Genomic DNA, 19,209 nt, shown 5'->3' with positions numbered 1-19,209 from the left:
ACACACACACACACACACACACACACGCACACACACACACACATATGCACTTCCGATTGCCATAAAAACACAGACATCTGATGCAGTTTCACTTGCTGTCTGCGGTTTCAACTCATGACGGGGAACAAACAAGCACACTTGCAGAACTCCGTTGCTGCTCCGGAAAAACAAACTGCATCTACTTAGTGGTATAAAAACAAAATGACAGCCCTGCCGATGGCTTCCGTAACCTGAACAAAGCTTGTTGATGGGCGTGCTCCTGCTCTCGCTCTGGTTGATGTGCGCACGCGCTCATCCGGGAGAAATGCCCATACAGGCAATTCTGCTCTTTATGACATCATACAGGGCCATACTCTGAAAAAAAATTCTGAAACTTGTTAGAATCCTGAAGGAATGTATTTGGCACAAAAATATTCCGTCATACCTTTTTTTTTTTTTTTTTTTTTTTTTTTTTTTTGGCCATGTTTAGCATGAGAATCCAACTCTTTAACAGTGTAAAGAAATTAGAATGCCTTAAATAACATTTGACCCCCCCCCCAATTACAAACAAATTACCTCCAATGCGTAGTAGGTTTTCTAGGGCTAATCAACATAAATAATGATGGATCTCCTTGCATTCATTGTTTTGATTAGAATCCATCACATCTGGTCGACTGGCCACATATGGTCTAGCTGCAAAAGTTTTTCATACATTTCAACACAACCAAATCAGCAAATCAGATCTGAAATATGGTAAAAACCAGAATGCTTTGGCTTAGTGCTGGGCGGTATGACCAAAAATGTATATCACGGTATTTTTCAAAATTATATCGGTTTCGCGGTATAGGACGGTATTTTTTTCCCCCCTATGCATGACCGGGTGTTAACCACACTTTCTACTAATTGAGAGAGGAAATACTGCAATAGATTGACTAGATTGCCCCATTTTACTGTCATGGCGAGTGAATATTGTAGAAAAATTCCACATTAGATTTAATACAGGTTTGCAAAGCCCAACAAAATTATGCTGTGGGGAGACAACAACCAATAAAACATATGCAACACACTCATTACAGACACATGCATATTAAAATATGACCATGGAGAGTTGAGGGCACCTTAAGTATTTTAAAAATCTAACCCTATATAACAACAAACTGACAAAACGAGGGAGAAACGCAGAAGAACATTTAAAAGGTCGAAAGGATATTTGCAATACATTTAAGAACACTACAGTCTCTGAACAAATGACACACGTCAGTTCAACACAGAAAGAATAAAGCAGTTACATTTTTGCCCATTCTTGTTTGAATTGTTAAGTCAACTTTATGTATATAGCGTTCTTTTAACAATGCAGATTGTTTCAAAGCAGCTTTACAGTGTTAAACAGGAAAATAATGCAGCATAATTTTATTCAGCCGTCTAGCCATTCTGTAGAAAACGGTTATGTCATCAGTTCATTTCAATTATCATACAGTGGCAGTGTGGGCTTTAGATCAGTAATTAGATCAGTAATTTAGTTTATATGGTTAATTTAGTTTAATAATTAGAGTTATTTCGATATTTAGTTGAAAAATGTAGTGTCCCCAACTGAGCACGCCAAGCCAGAGGCAATTGTCAGTCTATTTATTAACTTACATCGTCTTCTGTGTAGCAGAATAACCCATCGTGTCATCGCGGTCATGATCAGACAGTTCAGTGTCCTTTGCAAAACTTTACATTTAATTTGAAGAAGACGTGATGAAATGTGTGTGTACTGTCCTCAACATAGTTTCTGTTTTAACAGTCAGATAAACTCCCTTCCCTCACACGACTCTGAAGACAACAAGTTTGATTGCCCACAGGTTTAATGGTCTTGGGTATAGAGTGAAAAAGCGATGCTGTTGCAAAGTTTAAGATTACAGTGATATTTGGCGATTTAAGAGAGCCATCTTTACCGCTGCCCGCATGGAGCACTCACTACTTCCTGATTCATGTAAATACAGGAAATTGCAGAATTCAAACTCTCCACTAGGTGGAGCTCTAAACCCTAAATACACTGAACAAGAGAAGCAAGTCCATGAACAACACTAAAGAATCAGAGACATTCAACAAAATATGCAATCTTTTTCAGCTGACTTTTCAGACTTGTTCCAGCACAGTGTGCGCATACACGCTGCCGGTTTATGTTTAGAGCACTAGAGTATATGAAATATGTCCATAAAAAACGTAAACGCGCTCGCTCCGGTCTATATGCGCTGTAAATATGATCCATGTGGAGAAAGTTAATCTCAGCTCTGCGCAGAAACCGCTCTCTCCAGCGCGCCGCGTGTAGTTTGAATTCTCCGCTCTAATCAAGGGCTGAATCCGAAATCGGCCCCTATAACCTTAAATAGGGCATTATTTGAGGGCACAGCCATCTGTAGTGGTGTCCGAAACCATAGTGGACGTTATTGAGTGCACCCATTCAATCTCACATTGCACCGCAATAACGAGTGTACAGCCGATGTACACACAACGGCTGTCCGAATTCACTCAGTAGTTTTCATTCACTCTTTCAAGTGAACAAAATAAGTGGATAACGTAGGGAATAATAGTGAATGAGGCTTTAGGGGGTGATTTCGAACTTACCATAGGCTGTGATGCGATCTCAGCTGTGCTCTCACTACAGTGCATCAGTGAAACGTCGAACAGTGAGCGCTGCGCCACGTTCTGAACGTCCAAACGCGACACATCACATACCGGTATTGCGGTATCATCAAAATTCATATCATAACAAATATAAATACCGGTATTCGGTATGAACCAGTATACCGCCCAGCACTACTTTGGCTCACGTTACATTTCATCATCTTTGTGCCCTGATCAGGACTGACAAAGCTGGCTCAGACACAGGCCTGTCTTCCTTCTCACTGCCTGCTGCCATTATACAGAGGTAAATCACTTCCATTATGACATTCTAGCTGTGCATTAAAAGAAAAGGCCATTTAATTCCCCCATAACCTGACTTGCAAAGGTGTCATGGGTAAATTAAATGGTGATTTAACTATTATTTGACAGATTAATTGTATATGAAATGTGTTACATCTCATATTTTCTTACAGGTATAATCTTCCGTTTCAAGCTCCTTCACACCATGCAGTGAGTCCCTACTGTTCAGTTCTCCCTCCATATTCAGACCTGCTGAGTCTGAAACCTGCCTGGGAAGCACTGCAAATCACCTGGAACACAGTATGGCATTCTGGGATTGATGGACTGCTAGAGCATCTCAGGGGTTTTAGAAGTGATGTACCGGAGTAAGTTGAATTCACTCGCATGTTTGTATAAGTTCATTGTGGTGAGCGTTTTCAGGGAACATTTTATTTAAAGTGCCCCTATTATGCTTTTTTCGGATGTTACGCCAGCCTTATTGCCAGCCTTTGGTCTTCATTGGCTGCCCGCGAACAACGTCTAATTTGGCTGCCCTAAAAAACTAGTTGTAGCTGAAGCTGAAAGTTTGGTTTGTGTTGTCGACATGTTGAGAATATTCTGTTTTCTGTGCTACGAAAGAAAATGCACTTTGCATGCACTTCTAAAGGACGCGGACTCGGACTGGACGGTAAAACCGACGCCATTGTTACTGTTCGAATCACTGTGCATGAAGTACTCTAGAGGTAAATTTCTGTTTGGCCAGTTGGTTTCCGACACTTGCTGTAAGTAGCAGACCAATTGCAACAGACTTGGTCATCTGACCAATCAGAGCAGAGGAGACTCTCGGAAAGGAGGGGTTTGGGGAGACCAAATCCTTGATCGAGCGGTTTCAGAAACTGTGAGAAAAGAGGTGATGCTTCAATGAATATTATGAGAAAATTAAAGTGTTTTTGGACCTTGGATGCATGTAAACTTATCGTAGAAAACCTCCAAAACAAGATTAGGACCCTTTAAAATAGCATAATAGGGGCACTTTTGACATTTTTAAAGTGTTTTATTTTTTTTCAAGCACTCAAATTGTATTGAGCACTTGGAGTTTTAGGCAGTAAATCTGAATCATCTTAAAAGTTAAGATAGATTGTTTTTTTTATTGCTGAACCGTTCGCAGCAGGACTCAACGTCATTTTAATACACAGATGCTGTGATTTGTTACCAAGTTAAAAATGAACAGATCTGCTGATCTGCTGGCAGTAAACCTGTCTGGCCTCCCTAAAGAAATAAATGAAAAAATAAAAATTCTGTCATTATTTATGGTCACTCCAAACCTCTATGCTGTTATTTATCTGTGGAAGGAATTTTTTTTTCCCATGGATCTTATATTACTTTTGATACATAGTGACCATCTGTCTCAAACTCCAAAAACAACAACAACAAAGTGCCATAAAAGTTCAATTTTATTTGTGCACTGTTCAAAGTTTTCTGAAGCCATATGATAACTTTGTGTGAGGAACCTAACAAAATTGTAATTATTAAATTAGTTATTCATTGGTGATCATAACAGAGGCTCATATCTAACATATTTGCATCCAGAATGGCTTTTTTTTCACAGCACCCAATTTTCTGCTTCCTCCTCACCCTCAGGTTTCATGGTGATCTGGTGCTGTCCGAATCTCAGGTGGTGGTGTTAAGAATAAGCAATATAAGGTTCGGGTTACAAGACTGCATTCACGGGGTCCGTGATGCAAGCTCCCATAGCACCGTGACCTTTGCCTTGACCAGAATGCACCTGTACCTTTTCGCCGACCGCCTTGCACTCAAATCCACTGCCCAGAGCAGCAAGAACATCCTGCAAACCCTGAGCTGGCACAACGCTGTAGAGAGGTAAACACAGTGTGTGTGTGTGTGTGTGTGATCTATAGATTTGTTTTCCCTATACCTCCATATGTGATTTGCGATCACCAGGCATGACTTTGCATGAGTTTGATGAAGTGCGCCAGCATTATACAGCCTTAAACAATGAATGAGCTGACACCTTCAGACACAAAGCGAAATGATGTTTTTAAGTTGGAAAAACAGAGCTTAGAAATGACACTGAAACCATTCAAAAGTTTGGGGTTAGTAATTTTTTTTTTTTTAAGGAATGTATTCAGCAAAGACACATAAAATCGATTTAACCTATTCTAACCGGTATCTAACCTAAGTAAGTTTAAGTTTAAAAGTTTAAATGTACACTTACCATTCAAAATTTCAATACTTATTATGGACGAATTCTATTGATCAAAAGTGACAGTAAATGCATTTATAACGTTTCAAAAGGTTCCATTTAATATAAATGCTGTTCTTTTGAACTTCCTGTTTATCAAAGAATTCTTTGAAAATGAATCACATTCACAAAAATATTAAAGGGATAGTTCATCCAAAAATGCTCACCCTCACCCTCAAGCCATCCTAGGTGTATATGACATTCGTCTTTCAGACGAACACAATCGGTGTTATATAAAAAAAAAATTCCTCCCAAGCATTATAATGGCAGTGAATGGCAGCCCAAAATTTGAAGACCAAAAAAAAAGCATCCATCCATAATAAAAGTAATCCACACGGTTCTGGGGCGTTAATAAAGGCCTTCTTAAGCAAATCAATGGGTTTTTGTAAGAAAAATATCCATATTTAACACGTTATAAAGTAAAATATCTAGCTTCCGGCGGACCCTCTTCCAAATTCAACTTACGAAGAAAGGGTAACGCCTCTCGCAGTTCAAATCGCTTACGGCCTTACGCTACGTCTGACGCCACTGTCGCTGCAGTTTTCGTTTTTTACGATATGTCCGACGTCATCGTTGCGCCAGTTACGCTTTTTCAGTAAGTTGAATACGGAAGCTAGATATTTTACATTATAACGTTTTAAATATGGATATTTTTCTTTCACAAACCCATCAATTCACTTCAGAAGGCCTTTAATAACCCCCTGGAGCCGTGTGGAGTACTTTTATAATGGATGGATGCACTTTTTTGGGCTTCTAATTTTGGGCTGCCATTCACTGCCATTATAAAGCTTGGAAGAGCCAGGACATTTTTTAATAAACCTCTGAGCAAGTAAATCATGGGTTAATTTTCATTTTTGGGTGAACTATCCCTTTAAGCAGCACTGTTTATAACATTGATGATAATAAAAAAATCATTAGATTATCATTTCTGAGGGATCTCTTTTTTTTTGCCATCACAGGAATAACTTAATTTTAAAAGGTATTAAAGAAAAGTTGTTTTAAATTGCATTAGAGAATAATTATTTCAAAAACATTTAAAAATCTTACCAGCCCCAAACTTTTGAATGCCAACATAAACTCTTCTTTTTTTATTAACTTAACAGATTTCTTATGGTACGCCCAGCTTGCCGTCAAGATGAGAGGCTCTTGGTTGACATCGTCTCATTCCTCAACACCTTCTTCAAGCAGAATCAGTCTGAATTAGACCACCAGGACCTAAAATGGCTCCTAGAATTACTCCTAAAACAGGTATTCCTGAGCCACATACCACAGCCGTGTTGAATCTGTTATGAAGTGCTTTCATTTCTCTGAGATTACTTTGGAGCCCTCGTAAAACAATAAAGAGACTTATTGTACCTTGATAATTAAATTAACTTGCCCTCCTGCCTCAAATGAACACAGTGTGGTGTATTTATTAGGAGGAGCTGAAATAAATCACACTGCAGAGCAATACAAATACATTAATTTTGCATTAACGCTTGTAACGGAGAGCCGTTCGTCAGCTGTCATTGTTTTTGTTTCTCACACTGGGAAGGAATGCCTTTATTTCCTAAAAGTCTTTTCCCGCCTTACCTCGCATTAATGTGTATGCAAACAAACCTGCCTTGACGCTCAACAGAGAACGCTGGGTTTGATGAAATGCCTGGTGGGGGAGGTGGTGAAATGCAGAGAGCATCCACAGTCGCTGGAGTGTTTCACAAACATCTGTGCTGTCTAAATGAACACTGGCACAACAGTGCTTTTTTTAGTGGTGCCTGCTAAGACAAGCACATGCTTATTAATATTCTTTTGCACAATTTTGGCATGCTGCATTTATAGCTTTAGACATGAATGATTGCTCAAAACGTGTGGCTTACTGAAGAGGAGAGATTGCTTTAAAAAAAAAACATTGAAAAAGGGCCACACACAAGGAGAGGAATATCATAGAGAATTACGGATGGGTTAAAAAGCAACCACTCATATGCCCGGTTTCACAGACAAGGCTTAAGCCTAGTTCGAGACTAAAATGCATGTTTGAGCTGGTTTAACTGAAAGCCCTAATCTAAGCTCTGTCTGTGAAACCAGGCCATAATGTCTTAGCAACCACTTAAAAACCACACAGAACACCGTAGCAACTACCTAGGTTTCTGAACCATCCATAGACAGCAACGTCATTGCAACTTTCAAGGCCCAGAAAGGTAGTAAAGACATTGTTAAAATAGTCCATGTGACTCCAGTGGTTTAACCTTAATGTTATGAAGTGACTACTTTTTTTTCTCCAACTGTGTCAGTCTACTATGCTGTTGACGTAGTTAACTGTGCAGCGCTTCCAGGTTCTCATCTCATTCAACGACGGCTCATTATTGGCCAGCTCCTGCGTCAGCTTCACATGCAGGCATCATGGTGCTCACGTCTGCCAATGGTGAGCCGGCATTCTGACGTAAAACCTGGAAGCGCTGCACTGTATTTACTACGTCAAAAACGTGGAAGACTGAACACAAAAAGTATCTCGTTACTTCATAACATTAAAGGTGCTGTATGTAAGTTTTTCACTTTACTAAAGCATAAAAATACCATCATATGTTTTACAGATATTTAGGAAATATGCTAGGTCCACATACTCGTTCCTCAGAAAAACTATGCTACAGCCAGTTATTTTACTTTGAAATGTGTGTTCCGTAGGGGTGTAACGGTACACAAAACTGACGGTTCGGTACGTACCTCGGTTTTGAAGTCACGGTTCGGTACCAGTTCGTAACTGCAGTTTTACCAAATAGATTTTTATATATTTTTATTCCACAGTGGTTTACTGAAAAAATTGTGTCTGTCCTTAAATTAATTAAATTATAACTAAAAGATTCTTAAAGATAATGCTGTAAACTATATAGGGAGCCCTTACTTACACATTGCTATTAAAGATTTAAAACAGCCAAAACTATTAGGCTAAATTCAGTTGCTATTTATTTTTAGCTCAAGCTTCACATAAGGCAGTTTTTGCATTAACTTCTAAATCGAATTATTATTTTTTTTCTCCAATTCGTTGTTGAAATATAATCATTTATACACAGTGTCTGTCATTTTCATGACAGATTTATTTAAACATGCATTAAATAAACAAGACATCACTAACAGGTTAAGTAGAATATAATGAATATATAGGCTAATATAGTGCATATATTTAGCGAAAGAGTTCATTACTCTAGTGAACTAACAGCTGTGGACACTGAATGACTCCTGAGGTAAATGTGATGCTAAGTGACATTGTTTACAAGCTGTTTTATTGTCTTTCCACCATTGAAACACAGATTGAGCGATTACACGACATATGATACATTTCAGTAAGTTGTAATGTATCCTCAACATACCTTAAGAGATGTTATTTTATGTTTATTCTTTAGGAAGAGATGATCGTGTTCACTCGCGCTGCGCGCTGACGCTTGAAGTTGAACTGACGCCTCTATACAGCGCCTATACAGTCACGTCACATTAAAGAGCGTCAAAACGGCATTTATCGTTTGAATTTCATGATAAAATGGACTGAATGCTTAATATGTTTGTGTGGGAACTCTGATTGAAGTGTGTTCCACGCTTACAACAAGTTGACTGTTAACTGTTAAAGAATGCACTCGGTACACGCGTGCACCGAACCGAAAGCCTGTACCAAAACGGTTCAATACGAATACGTGTACCGTTACACCCCTAGTGTTCCGTGTCGGAATGTCCGTCACCACAGGTTGACAGTTGGCGGAAAACACAACGAATTGCTGCCATGGAAGCCAGCAAACAAACTGGGTCAGAGATGGCAGATTCTACCCGACCTAAAAAGCCTCAGCATCCATCTAAAATCTCTATGAACGGAAGCACATTAAAAAGCGGATAAATCAATTCATCAACTTACAGTGTGTTGAGAGTCTCCTCGCCTTTCATTGTCAATTGCGCTCATTCCTGTTCCGTGTTCTTAAACTCGTAACCCGCATGAGCGTCGAGTCTGAGGAGGGACAAACTATATTTTTTTATTTGGACTGCAGTACCCATTTCAACCACTACTTGTCATTCCTACATACAGCACCTTTAAGGTTGAACCATGTGGACTATTTTAACGATGTCTTTACTACCTTTTTGGCCCTTGAAAGTTGCAATGATGCTGCTACCTATGGATGGCTCAGAAACCTCTCGGATTTCATAAAAAAAAATGAATTTGTGTTCCGAAGATGAACGATAATAATAAATAGAAATAAACCTTTAACACTTTTGTACCTCCCTAACAACCATTCAGAACACCGAATCTGCTTTTGTCGCTGCTTTGTGAATTCGTAGGTAAATTGTATGCAGGATTAAGATTTTTAGAGTTGCTGAATGAGGCATTTGTAATAAAGCTGCTATTTTTAGTTGTCGTTCCTGTGGCGGATAAGGATGAGATCATCAAATTGTGTTCAGCTGAATCAGGAGGTATAAGATAGCAGTAATTGACAGATCACATTGTTAAGTAGCTGTGTATTTGTGTGTGTAGGAGTCACACACCCTGCTGAACTTGTTGCTGAGTGCTGAACCACAAACCCACACACAGATCCAGTCACAGGGGGAAGAGGACAAGCTTCAGGCCCACCTCAGTCACCGGCTACAGAGAGAACTGACAGGCCTCTTCAACACTCTGCTGCTTCGAATGACACACACTTCAGACAGGTAACACACACACAGCAGTGGGTGACACATGGCTCACAAACTCAGGGACACTGAATGAGTCACTCTCACACACACAAAATGACTCACTTGACTCATTTAACGACAGACTCACACATACTGACTCACTCATATTCTCTAACACATGGAGTCAACCATCAGGCAGCTCTATCTATAGAACATACCCCCACACACACACTGTGGCACCTGACAATAAATTAAAGTTCTTCAGTATCTCTCTTTACTAGCTGTTAAGCTTTAATAATTACCATTAAAAAAATGAATATGCTCAGTAAAAATACAGAAAAAAAATGTAATATTGTGAAATATTACAATTTAAAAGAATTTTAAAATGTGATGCAAAGCTGAATTTTCAGCATCAGTCTTCAGTGTCACATTCAGAAATCATTCTAGTATGCTGATTTGGAGCTCAAGAAACATTTCTTATTATTATTGATGTTGGAAAAACTGTTGTGCTGCTTAATATTTTAGTGGAAACTGTACTTAGGCCTGTCACAATTATGAATTTTGTGCTGATTAATTGTCATACAAAAAATTGCTATTTAATGAATGAATTCTGTTTTGTTCATATCACTTTCAGAAATATGTATTTAAAAAAAAATTTACTTGGAATTTCATATTATAATAATACAAATGTTAATAAAATAACCCATATGATTTACTTTAATGCTATGAAAATGTATAATATGATATAATTAGTGCTGTCAATCGATTAAATTGACAAATTAATTGCTAATTATTCTGTAGTGAATCACAATCAATCGCACCTAACATTAAACTTTTTTAATATATTTATACTGTAATAATTTCACAGTTAATCTCCAAATGAATGTAGAAACAACATAAAGACAGTATATTTTAAATAATTGATCTAACAGGTAGGAAATATACAGAAATTGAATAAAGTTATCAAACGCTAAATAAAGTTCAGTCTTCACTGCATACATTTTAATTGAAATATAGATTAATCCTTATTAAAGCTACAAAAGCTAAATATAATATATTTAATACATTCAACTGAAAAAATGAATCCCATGCATTTACGCGTTAATTTTGATAGCCCTGAATGTAATGCAATGAATATAATATAATTAATATAATATAATATAATATAATATAATATAATATAATATAATATAATATAATATAATATAATATATAATTTAATGCAGTCTGATTAAACTCACAGACCTAATATAATTAATATAATATAATAAATATAATATAATATAATATAATGCAGTCTGATTAAACTCACAGACCTAATATAATTAATATAATATAATAAATATAATATAATATAATATAATGCAGTCTGATTAAACTCACAGACCTAATATAATTAATATAATATAATATAATATAATGCAGTCAGATTAAACTCACAGACCTTTGATCCTATTTGAAACAACACTTGATTCCATATCAATCATCCTATAGCTCAAGAGACAGTGACCCTCTTTTCTTTCTTTTTTTACCAAATATAACTAAAGAAATTTGGATGATAGCCTTTAAATGTAAAGCCCCTTCTGATTGGAATGGTTTACCTAGGACTTTTAGATCTATCTCCTCTTTTCACCAGTTTAAGATGTCTCTTTTTAATTATTTGCATACAAGCTGCAACTGTTTTCCTCATGCTTGATGTATTAATTTTTCTTTTTTATATATGCATTGTCCATATGAATGACCTTAACTGTTTATTGTCTAATATCTAATGGTTGAATTGGGGAAGTTAAGGGTGGTTTTGGTGTGATGGAGAGCTTTTGTCTTTGTTTTGTTAAGTATGTATGTATGTATGTAGGCTATGTGAAGTATGTTTTTATGTATGTACTGTATGTAGGCTATGTGAAGAGTGTTTTTCCTGAGGTCTGCTCGAAAACGAGTTTTTCCTCTTAACAATACATTTACAATTTACTATCTATGTACTTTACAGCAGTATTTTTTATGTTCTTTGGCAAAATGTGATTGATATTTAAACTGAATCATTTTTGCGGTTATCGCAAATAATTGCAATTTGATCAAATGACCACAATCAGGCGATTAATCAATAATAATGACAGGCTTATCCAAGATGCTTTTTTCACTAATCCATTATGAATTGAAAGTAAAAGAAACAGCATTTATTTGTTATAGAAAATTATTTACTGTCACTTTGGATCAATCCCCCACTTGCACACCACAGCTCAATGTGCCCAGAACATGTGCGCTAACCCCTAAGCCACGGCCCCAAGAAGTTTCTAAAAACGTTTTTTGTAAAGTTAAATCATGATATCACTTTTTGATCCTGGTCTTTTTTTCAAATCAAGATGATTGGTTTGCAGACCGCTGTGCATTTTAATTAAATTTTCAAATGTATTCAAGAGCCGTAGCAGCTATTGAGTTTAGCATGCACCTGTGGTTAGTGAGGGTGCGAAAACACTCTGTCACATCTGTTTACTCCCCAAAACACACTCATTGAAACCATTTAGACAGACAAGGCAGATTTGTTATTCCAAAAACACTCTTCCTTTTCTCTCTTCTGTACATGCATAAAATGTTTTACTATCCTCATTAAGAGACTTCTGCTTCTACCTGCCATCTGGGGGGGAAATACAAATCTAATGACGCTTTTGATTTAATTTTGTTATTTATGGAATAACTCTTCTAAAAACTCCTTAAGGATCTGTAAATTGGAAACTCCTACTGTTAGTTGTTGATGTATCAAGGCCCTGTAATGCAAATCTGATCTACAAAGACATTTCCCTGCATGCATTTTCAGTTTATGAGCAGTATTCTAACAGATATCGTTTGTTCAGGGTGCTTGTTATGGTCCTTCTTGTTATGATCTTTTTAGTTTGTAACTCTTCACAAGAAACCTGTGAATGTGTTTTTTTTTTTTTTTTTTGGGTGCAAATAATTTTTTATAAACCAAAATCAAGCCACAACACAATGGAATCAAGCCACAATGCACCAGGATCAAACCACAACGCAATGGAAACAAGCCACTACACAACGGAATCAAGCCACAACACAATGGAATCAAGCCGCAACGCAAAGGAATCAAGCCACAAAGCAATGGAAACAAGCCACAACACAATGGAATCAAGCCACAATGAAAACAAGCCACAACACAACGGAATCAATCCACAACACAACAGAATCAAGCCACAACACAACAGAAACAAGCCACAAAGCAATGGAATCAAGCCACAACACAATGGAATCAAGCCACAATGAAAACAAGCCACAACACAACGAAAAGAAGCCACAACACAACGGAATCAAGACACAACACAACGGAATCAAGCCACAACACAACGGAATCAAGCCACAACAGAAACAAGCCACAACACAACGGAATCAAGCCACAACAGAAACAAGCCACAACACAATGGAATCAAGCCACAACGCAACAGAATCAAGCCACAACACAACGGAAACAAGTCACAACAGAACGTAACAAGCCACAACACAATGGAATCAAGCCGCAACGCAAAGGAATCAAGCCACAACACAATGGAATCAAGCCACAACACCACATAATCAAGCCACAAAGGAATGGAAACAAGCCACAACACAATGGAATCAAGCCACAATGAAAACAAGCCACAACACAACGGAATCAAGCCACAACACAACAGAATCAAGCCACAACACAACAGAAACAAGCCACACAGCAATGGAATCAAGCCACAACACAATGGAATCAAGCCACAATGAAAAGAAGCCACAACACAACGGAATCAAGACACAACACAACGGAATCAAGCCACAACACAACGGAATCAAGACACAACACAACGGAATCAAGCCACAACGCAACAGAATCAAGCCACAACACAACGGAAACAAGCCACAACAGAACGTAACAAGCCACAACACAATGGAATCAAGCCGCAACGCAAAGGAATCAAGCCACAACACAATGGAATCAAGCCACAACACCACGGAATCAAGCCACAAAGCAATGGAAACAAGCCACAACACAATGGAATCAAGCCACAATGAAAACAAGCCACAACACAACGGAATCAAGCCACAACACAACAGAATCAAGCCACAACACAACAGAAACAAGCCACAAAGCAATGGAATCAAGCCACAACACAATGGAATCAAGCCACAATGAAAACAAGCCACAACACAACGAAAAGAAGCCACAACACAACGGAATCAAGACACAACACAACGGAATCAAGCCACAACACAACGGAATCAAGCCACAACAGAAACAAGCCACAACACAATGGAATCAAGCCACAACGCAACAGAATCAAGCCACAACACAACGGAAACAAGCCACAACAGAACGTAACAAGCCACAACACAATGGAATCAAGTCACAACACAACGGAAACAAGCCACAACCCATCAAGCCACAACGCAACGGAAACAAGCCACAACGCAACAGAAACAAGACACAAAGCAATGGAAACAAGCCACAACACAATGAAATCAAGCCACAACACCATGGAATCAAGCCACAACACAACGGAATCAAGCCACAACACAACGGAATCAAACCACAACACAAATCAGCCACAACGCAACGGAATCAAGCCACAATGCAATGGAAACTAGCCACAACGCAATGGAAACAAGCCACAACACAATGGAATCAAGCTACAACGCAACGGAATCGAGCCACAATACAACAGAAACGAGCCACAACACAATGGAATCAAGCCACAACACAATGGAATCAAGCCACAACGCACCAGGATCAAACCACAACGCAATGGAAACAAGCCACTACACAATGGAATCAAGCCACAAAGCAATGGAATCAAGCCACAACGCAACGGAAACATGCCACAACGCAATGGAAACGTGCCACAAAACAACAGAATCAAGCCACAACACAATGGAATCAAGCCACAACACAATGGAATCAAACCACAACAGAAACAAGCCACAACACGACGGAAACAAGCCACAACGCAACAGGAACAAGCCACAACACAACAGAATCAAGCCACAACACACCAGGATCAAACTACAACGCAACAGAATCAAGCGACAACGCACCGGGAGTGTGTAGCAGCCATCACAATCAAAATTTGTTTATATTTACAAAAATACAATTTAAGTTGTTCAGTGAAAACATTGGAAATATTTTCTATATACTTTTGTCAGTTAAAGTTGAAAAAGAATTAGCAAATTACAGATTCTTGATTTTATTGCATTTTACAAAATGTCCCATCTTTTCTTAATTTAGGGTTGTATTACGATTACTTCGCATTTCCTCACTTTGCATTTTTCATCTGTTATAAGGGTGTGTGGTGTTCTGTCTGGACCGTTTGCCTCTGAGCTGTCTCTGCGCCTGCTACAGTGCCTGCGTTTGTCCGACGCTCCGTGCTTCTACGGCCTTCCCTCTCTTGAGCGCACACTCAGGACCATGGCCCATGTGACTGCCCTGCCTGGCTGGAGCACACACGCACCCAGCATGGAGCCAAACACTCTCTGCCTCAAATACCTCAGTGGCCTCCTGGAAGTATGCATACACACGTTCTCAAGTGCCTCGGTCACACACTAGAATATATTTTGCACAGATTATATACACGCTTCCTGTTGCTCTCATCCAGACAGAACACATTCAACGCACGCTCACACGCATTGTCCAAGATGTTCCCAAACAGCATGAATGACTTCATATCAACCAGCCAAGTCTCAGCTGTATAATTTTTTTTGCATCAATATTGCTCTATAATCCAATTAAACTTCATCTTAATTTAGAGATAGTTCACCCAAAAATGAAAATTCATAATTTACTCACACTCATTCCGTCACTGAGGCATATGACTTTCTCTCTTCTATTTGAAACTTTTTTGAACTATAAACCAACTCTTCTTGCTAACTGTCCTAGGTGCATTCACAAGTTCATAAATATAAGTGCATTGTGAAGTTATGCAAGAAGTAATGTGGAAGCAGAAGACCACAACCTCTCGCACAAGCTTCTCAACGCACTTACGTTGTGTCACAACGTCCCACTCATGAACTCTCATATGATGGTAGACCGGAAGCAAAATTTTAATCTTCATAAGACATTGATTTATCCACTGGGATCGTTTGGATGACCATCACAATCGCTGTGTGTTTTTTCATGCGTCAACCAAGCGGCACCCATTCGCTTTCATTATATGGACTCAGTGATTGAGGTTTTTTTTTTACATTTACGTTTCTGTTTATCTGAAGAAAGAAATGTATCTATTTATTTTTCCTACTTAAATATACCTTGACAAATAGGTAATTTGGTTAAAAAAAATTGTAAATGAAAGTATGTCAATGAAACACAAATGACCCCTATTCATCTCTCTGACAGCTAATTATGATCGTGTTCCTATTTGACTGCTCTTCCCAGGTCATCTCTTCATTCTACGTAGATTTGGGAGGAAACTCAATGTCCTTCATGGGAAAAGGAGTGACAAAAAATGCAGTTATCTGCCTGCTTCACCTGTCACATGAGATGATGAAGGAAACCAAAAACGAGGTCAGAAATGCCATTGCAATTGACAATGACATTAGTAGGCTTTGAAACGGACACTAGGGGGTGCTAACACTTCTTCTAATCAATTTAGTAAACATGATATTGGCCGATTATATTGTTTTTTTCACTAGAAACCTGTTTAAAGGGATAGTTCACTCAAAAATGAAAATTCTGTCATCATTTACTCACCCTCATGCTGTTCCAATCCAAACCTGTCTTACTTTCTTTCTTTTGATGAACACGCTTTTTTCATCAGAACATGACAGTGAGTAAATGATGACAGAATTTTAATTTGGGTAAACTATCCCTTTGATACTAAGTATTAGTTACATTAATACAGCTGTTTTACACTCTATATTTATTGATTGTGTGTCATTTAAGGAATGGATATCCTTGTGGTCTTTGGGGCGTGAGCAAAGTTCTGATGAGCAGAGTGCTGCCCAGCTTGGCTTGGCCTGGTTAATTCCCCTGTGGGTGGACCGAGACCCTGAGGTGAGAGATCTTCATGTGTAGAATAAACATTGGGACATAAGACATGACATAAAATACTTTTTGGAAGTTTACATCTCTGTGTTTTGACATGCTAAGTTACTTTAAAACCGTTATGAACAAATTATTAGGTCATTGTTTTATAATCATTAGGAATGCAGTTTTCCTGTATACATGTTAATTGAGAGACTACTTTGATTATTCTTTTTTAATATTTTGTTTATTTAAAATGAACTAATGGTGAAGTTAACTGTTGTTTTTGTATTATTTTTTATTTATTAACATTTTGAATAAGCTTTTAGTTTTATATTTTCATTTTAGTTTAAGTAATTGTATGTGCTTTTGTTATGTTTAATATTTCTATTTAGCTTTAATTTATTTTTTTATTTCAGTTTTAGTAATTTTAGTACCATAACTTAAACTTTATTTTATTTCAGTTTGTTGCCAAGGCAACATTTCTATTTCTATTTTATATTCTATTTTATGACAGCATTATTTCAATTAAATTCAATAAACAACACTGCCTGTTAGAGAACCTTATTTATTTTACCTTATACATTTATAAAACTTAAAATGATTTTGGCTTTTTTTTTTTTTTTTAAAGGGGAAAAAAGTTTTTCTTAAACTGTGTTGTGTTGTTACATACATTCACAGTACATTGGTGCTGAATGCAATCATAGGTCTTAGTTAATGTAAAATTATTAAATGTATGTGTCAGTAATTTTGATGAAAACCTTATTTAGCAATTTGTGTGCCTTGGTCTTCTATTTTGGATCATTTTCCCAAGTACCTGTGCGTGTCCAGGCCTCCCTCAGCTCAGCAGATGCTGAGCACTGAAAATAATGGGCATGACAAACACAAATTTGTGCCAGTGCTACATGCCAAAGAGCCCATGGCAGTTAGAGCTGCCAAGCACATGTGCGGGGTCTTAGCACGAGTGTGTGTGTGTGTATGTGTCTGGCTCTAGGTCCGCTGTGCCAGCCTGGCTGTGGGTGCGGCTCTGAGTTCGCTGGAGAGAGGGTGTGTGGCGCTGTCAGCGAGTTGCCAGAACATTTCAGGGGGCCTGTGGGCCACGGTACTCAACATCCTGCTAGAGAGACAGGAGTGCAGTATGGTGCGCCGAGAGGTGAGTCCATCCAGCTTCAGCTGGAGCACAACACAAAAAAATTAGTGTTTACCCAGACTGCCTAAGAATGAGAGTCTAGGGACCAGCACGCTCTCTCTTCACTGGCCGTCTGATGCATATTGGACTAAAAAAAATGTGTGCTGGCTGAAATCACCAGTTCAAAACTGACAGGCTAATTTTTCTTTGTGTTACAATTTATTCCAGATAAACCCGCCCTAGGTCACATACAATGAAATTAGTAATGCAAATCTAGCCAGTTGTTTTTCCCCTTTGCGTCAGGGTTTAATTTGCTATAACAACCAAATGGATGTACTTTGTTTCGCTTATTACACCGCTTCTTGCCACATAAGTGAATAAGTAGACATGAAATATTGATTTGAGTTGAAATATTTCATTAGCTCATTAAATGCAAAGCTTCCGCAAAGAAAAAACATTTCTTAGCAGGCAGCTTTGAGCCTAGATGAACGAATAAGTTCAAACAAGACGGACATTTAAGGGATAACGTACTGTCGCATCACTGCTTTTCACCATTTAATAATGACAGGGACATGAAATAATGATTTGAGAAGAAACCGCTTTAATGGATTGTAAGATGATAAACAAACAGGTAAGATTTTTTACTGTGTACAAAGCATTCACAAGACGATCACTTCAACAATATTAATGTAGGTCTAGTATTGATACAGAAGTCCTCTGGTTTCATTTTACAGTAAATACAGTCGATACTCGATAACTGAGAAGCAAGATGACTCTCTAAACACAATGGAAATAAGTCAATGCAACTTTGTGTTATCCTTGATAAAGAAGTTGTAACGCAGTTGGATTGCTACTTTTTATATTTTTATTCAGGTGCATTGAAATTAAATGAGAGAGAGAGCACATCTGTGTTGTGATATGAGAGACATGAAAGAAGTGCCAGACTCTTAATACCCGGATGTAGACAATGTTTACTTTATGGTGTTTATGTCATACCTGCGAACTCGTTGCATTTCAGTGAGGAAAGTTTTGATGGCATTTTCTTATCCATATAATGCCTAAAAAAGTAGTGTTTATAAGAGCAACTTTGCTTTGTTAACAGGGGTAACCGCTATATTTTTACTACTCCATAAGGGCCATCTGTCAAAGAGTGAATCTGCATTTTCATTCAAAGCATCTGCTGTTTTTGTTCAGACCAATGCGAAGATTGACCCATCTTTTTACACAGCTTACACTGGCATGCAAGGCTGAAATTTTAAGTTCAAAATTTTATAAAACCCTTTTTTTTGTCAACTTTATGTATTATTTGAACTGAAAAATTGTTCAAATCGTGATTTTTTT

At 37.9% G+C, this 19,209-nt stretch overlaps 1 protein-coding gene across 1 annotated transcript in view; it reads left to right on the top strand.

The window, feature by feature from the left end:
- rttn (rotatin) overlaps window positions 1-19,209 on the top strand; it is a 98,050-nt gene that overhangs the window by 37,797 nt on the left and 41,044 nt on the right. Inside the window, exons 23-31 of the mRNA XM_079805750.1 lie at window positions 2,828-2,893; window positions 3,063-3,254; window positions 4,510-4,749; window positions 6,235-6,379; window positions 9,621-9,793; window positions 15,065-15,284; window positions 16,152-16,280; window positions 16,659-16,769; window positions 17,734-17,892. Of these exons, the coding sequence (XP_079661876.1) occupies window positions 2,828-2,893; window positions 3,063-3,254; window positions 4,510-4,749; window positions 6,235-6,379; window positions 9,621-9,793; window positions 15,065-15,284; window positions 16,152-16,280; window positions 16,659-16,769; window positions 17,734-17,892 (1,435 nt within the window). The remainder of the gene's footprint in view (window positions 1-2,827; window positions 2,894-3,062; window positions 3,255-4,509; window positions 4,750-6,234; window positions 6,380-9,620; window positions 9,794-15,064; window positions 15,285-16,151; window positions 16,281-16,658; window positions 16,770-17,733; window positions 17,893-19,209) is intronic.

Source organism: Gobio gobio, assembly GCF_949357685.1.
Source record: "Gobio gobio genome assembly, chromosome: 23".
Classification (NCBI taxonomy): domain Eukaryota; kingdom Metazoa; phylum Chordata; class Actinopteri; order Cypriniformes; family Gobionidae; genus Gobio; species Gobio gobio.
Note: the sequence above shows the minus strand (reverse complement) of the source record. Positions and strands in the feature narration are given on the sequence as shown.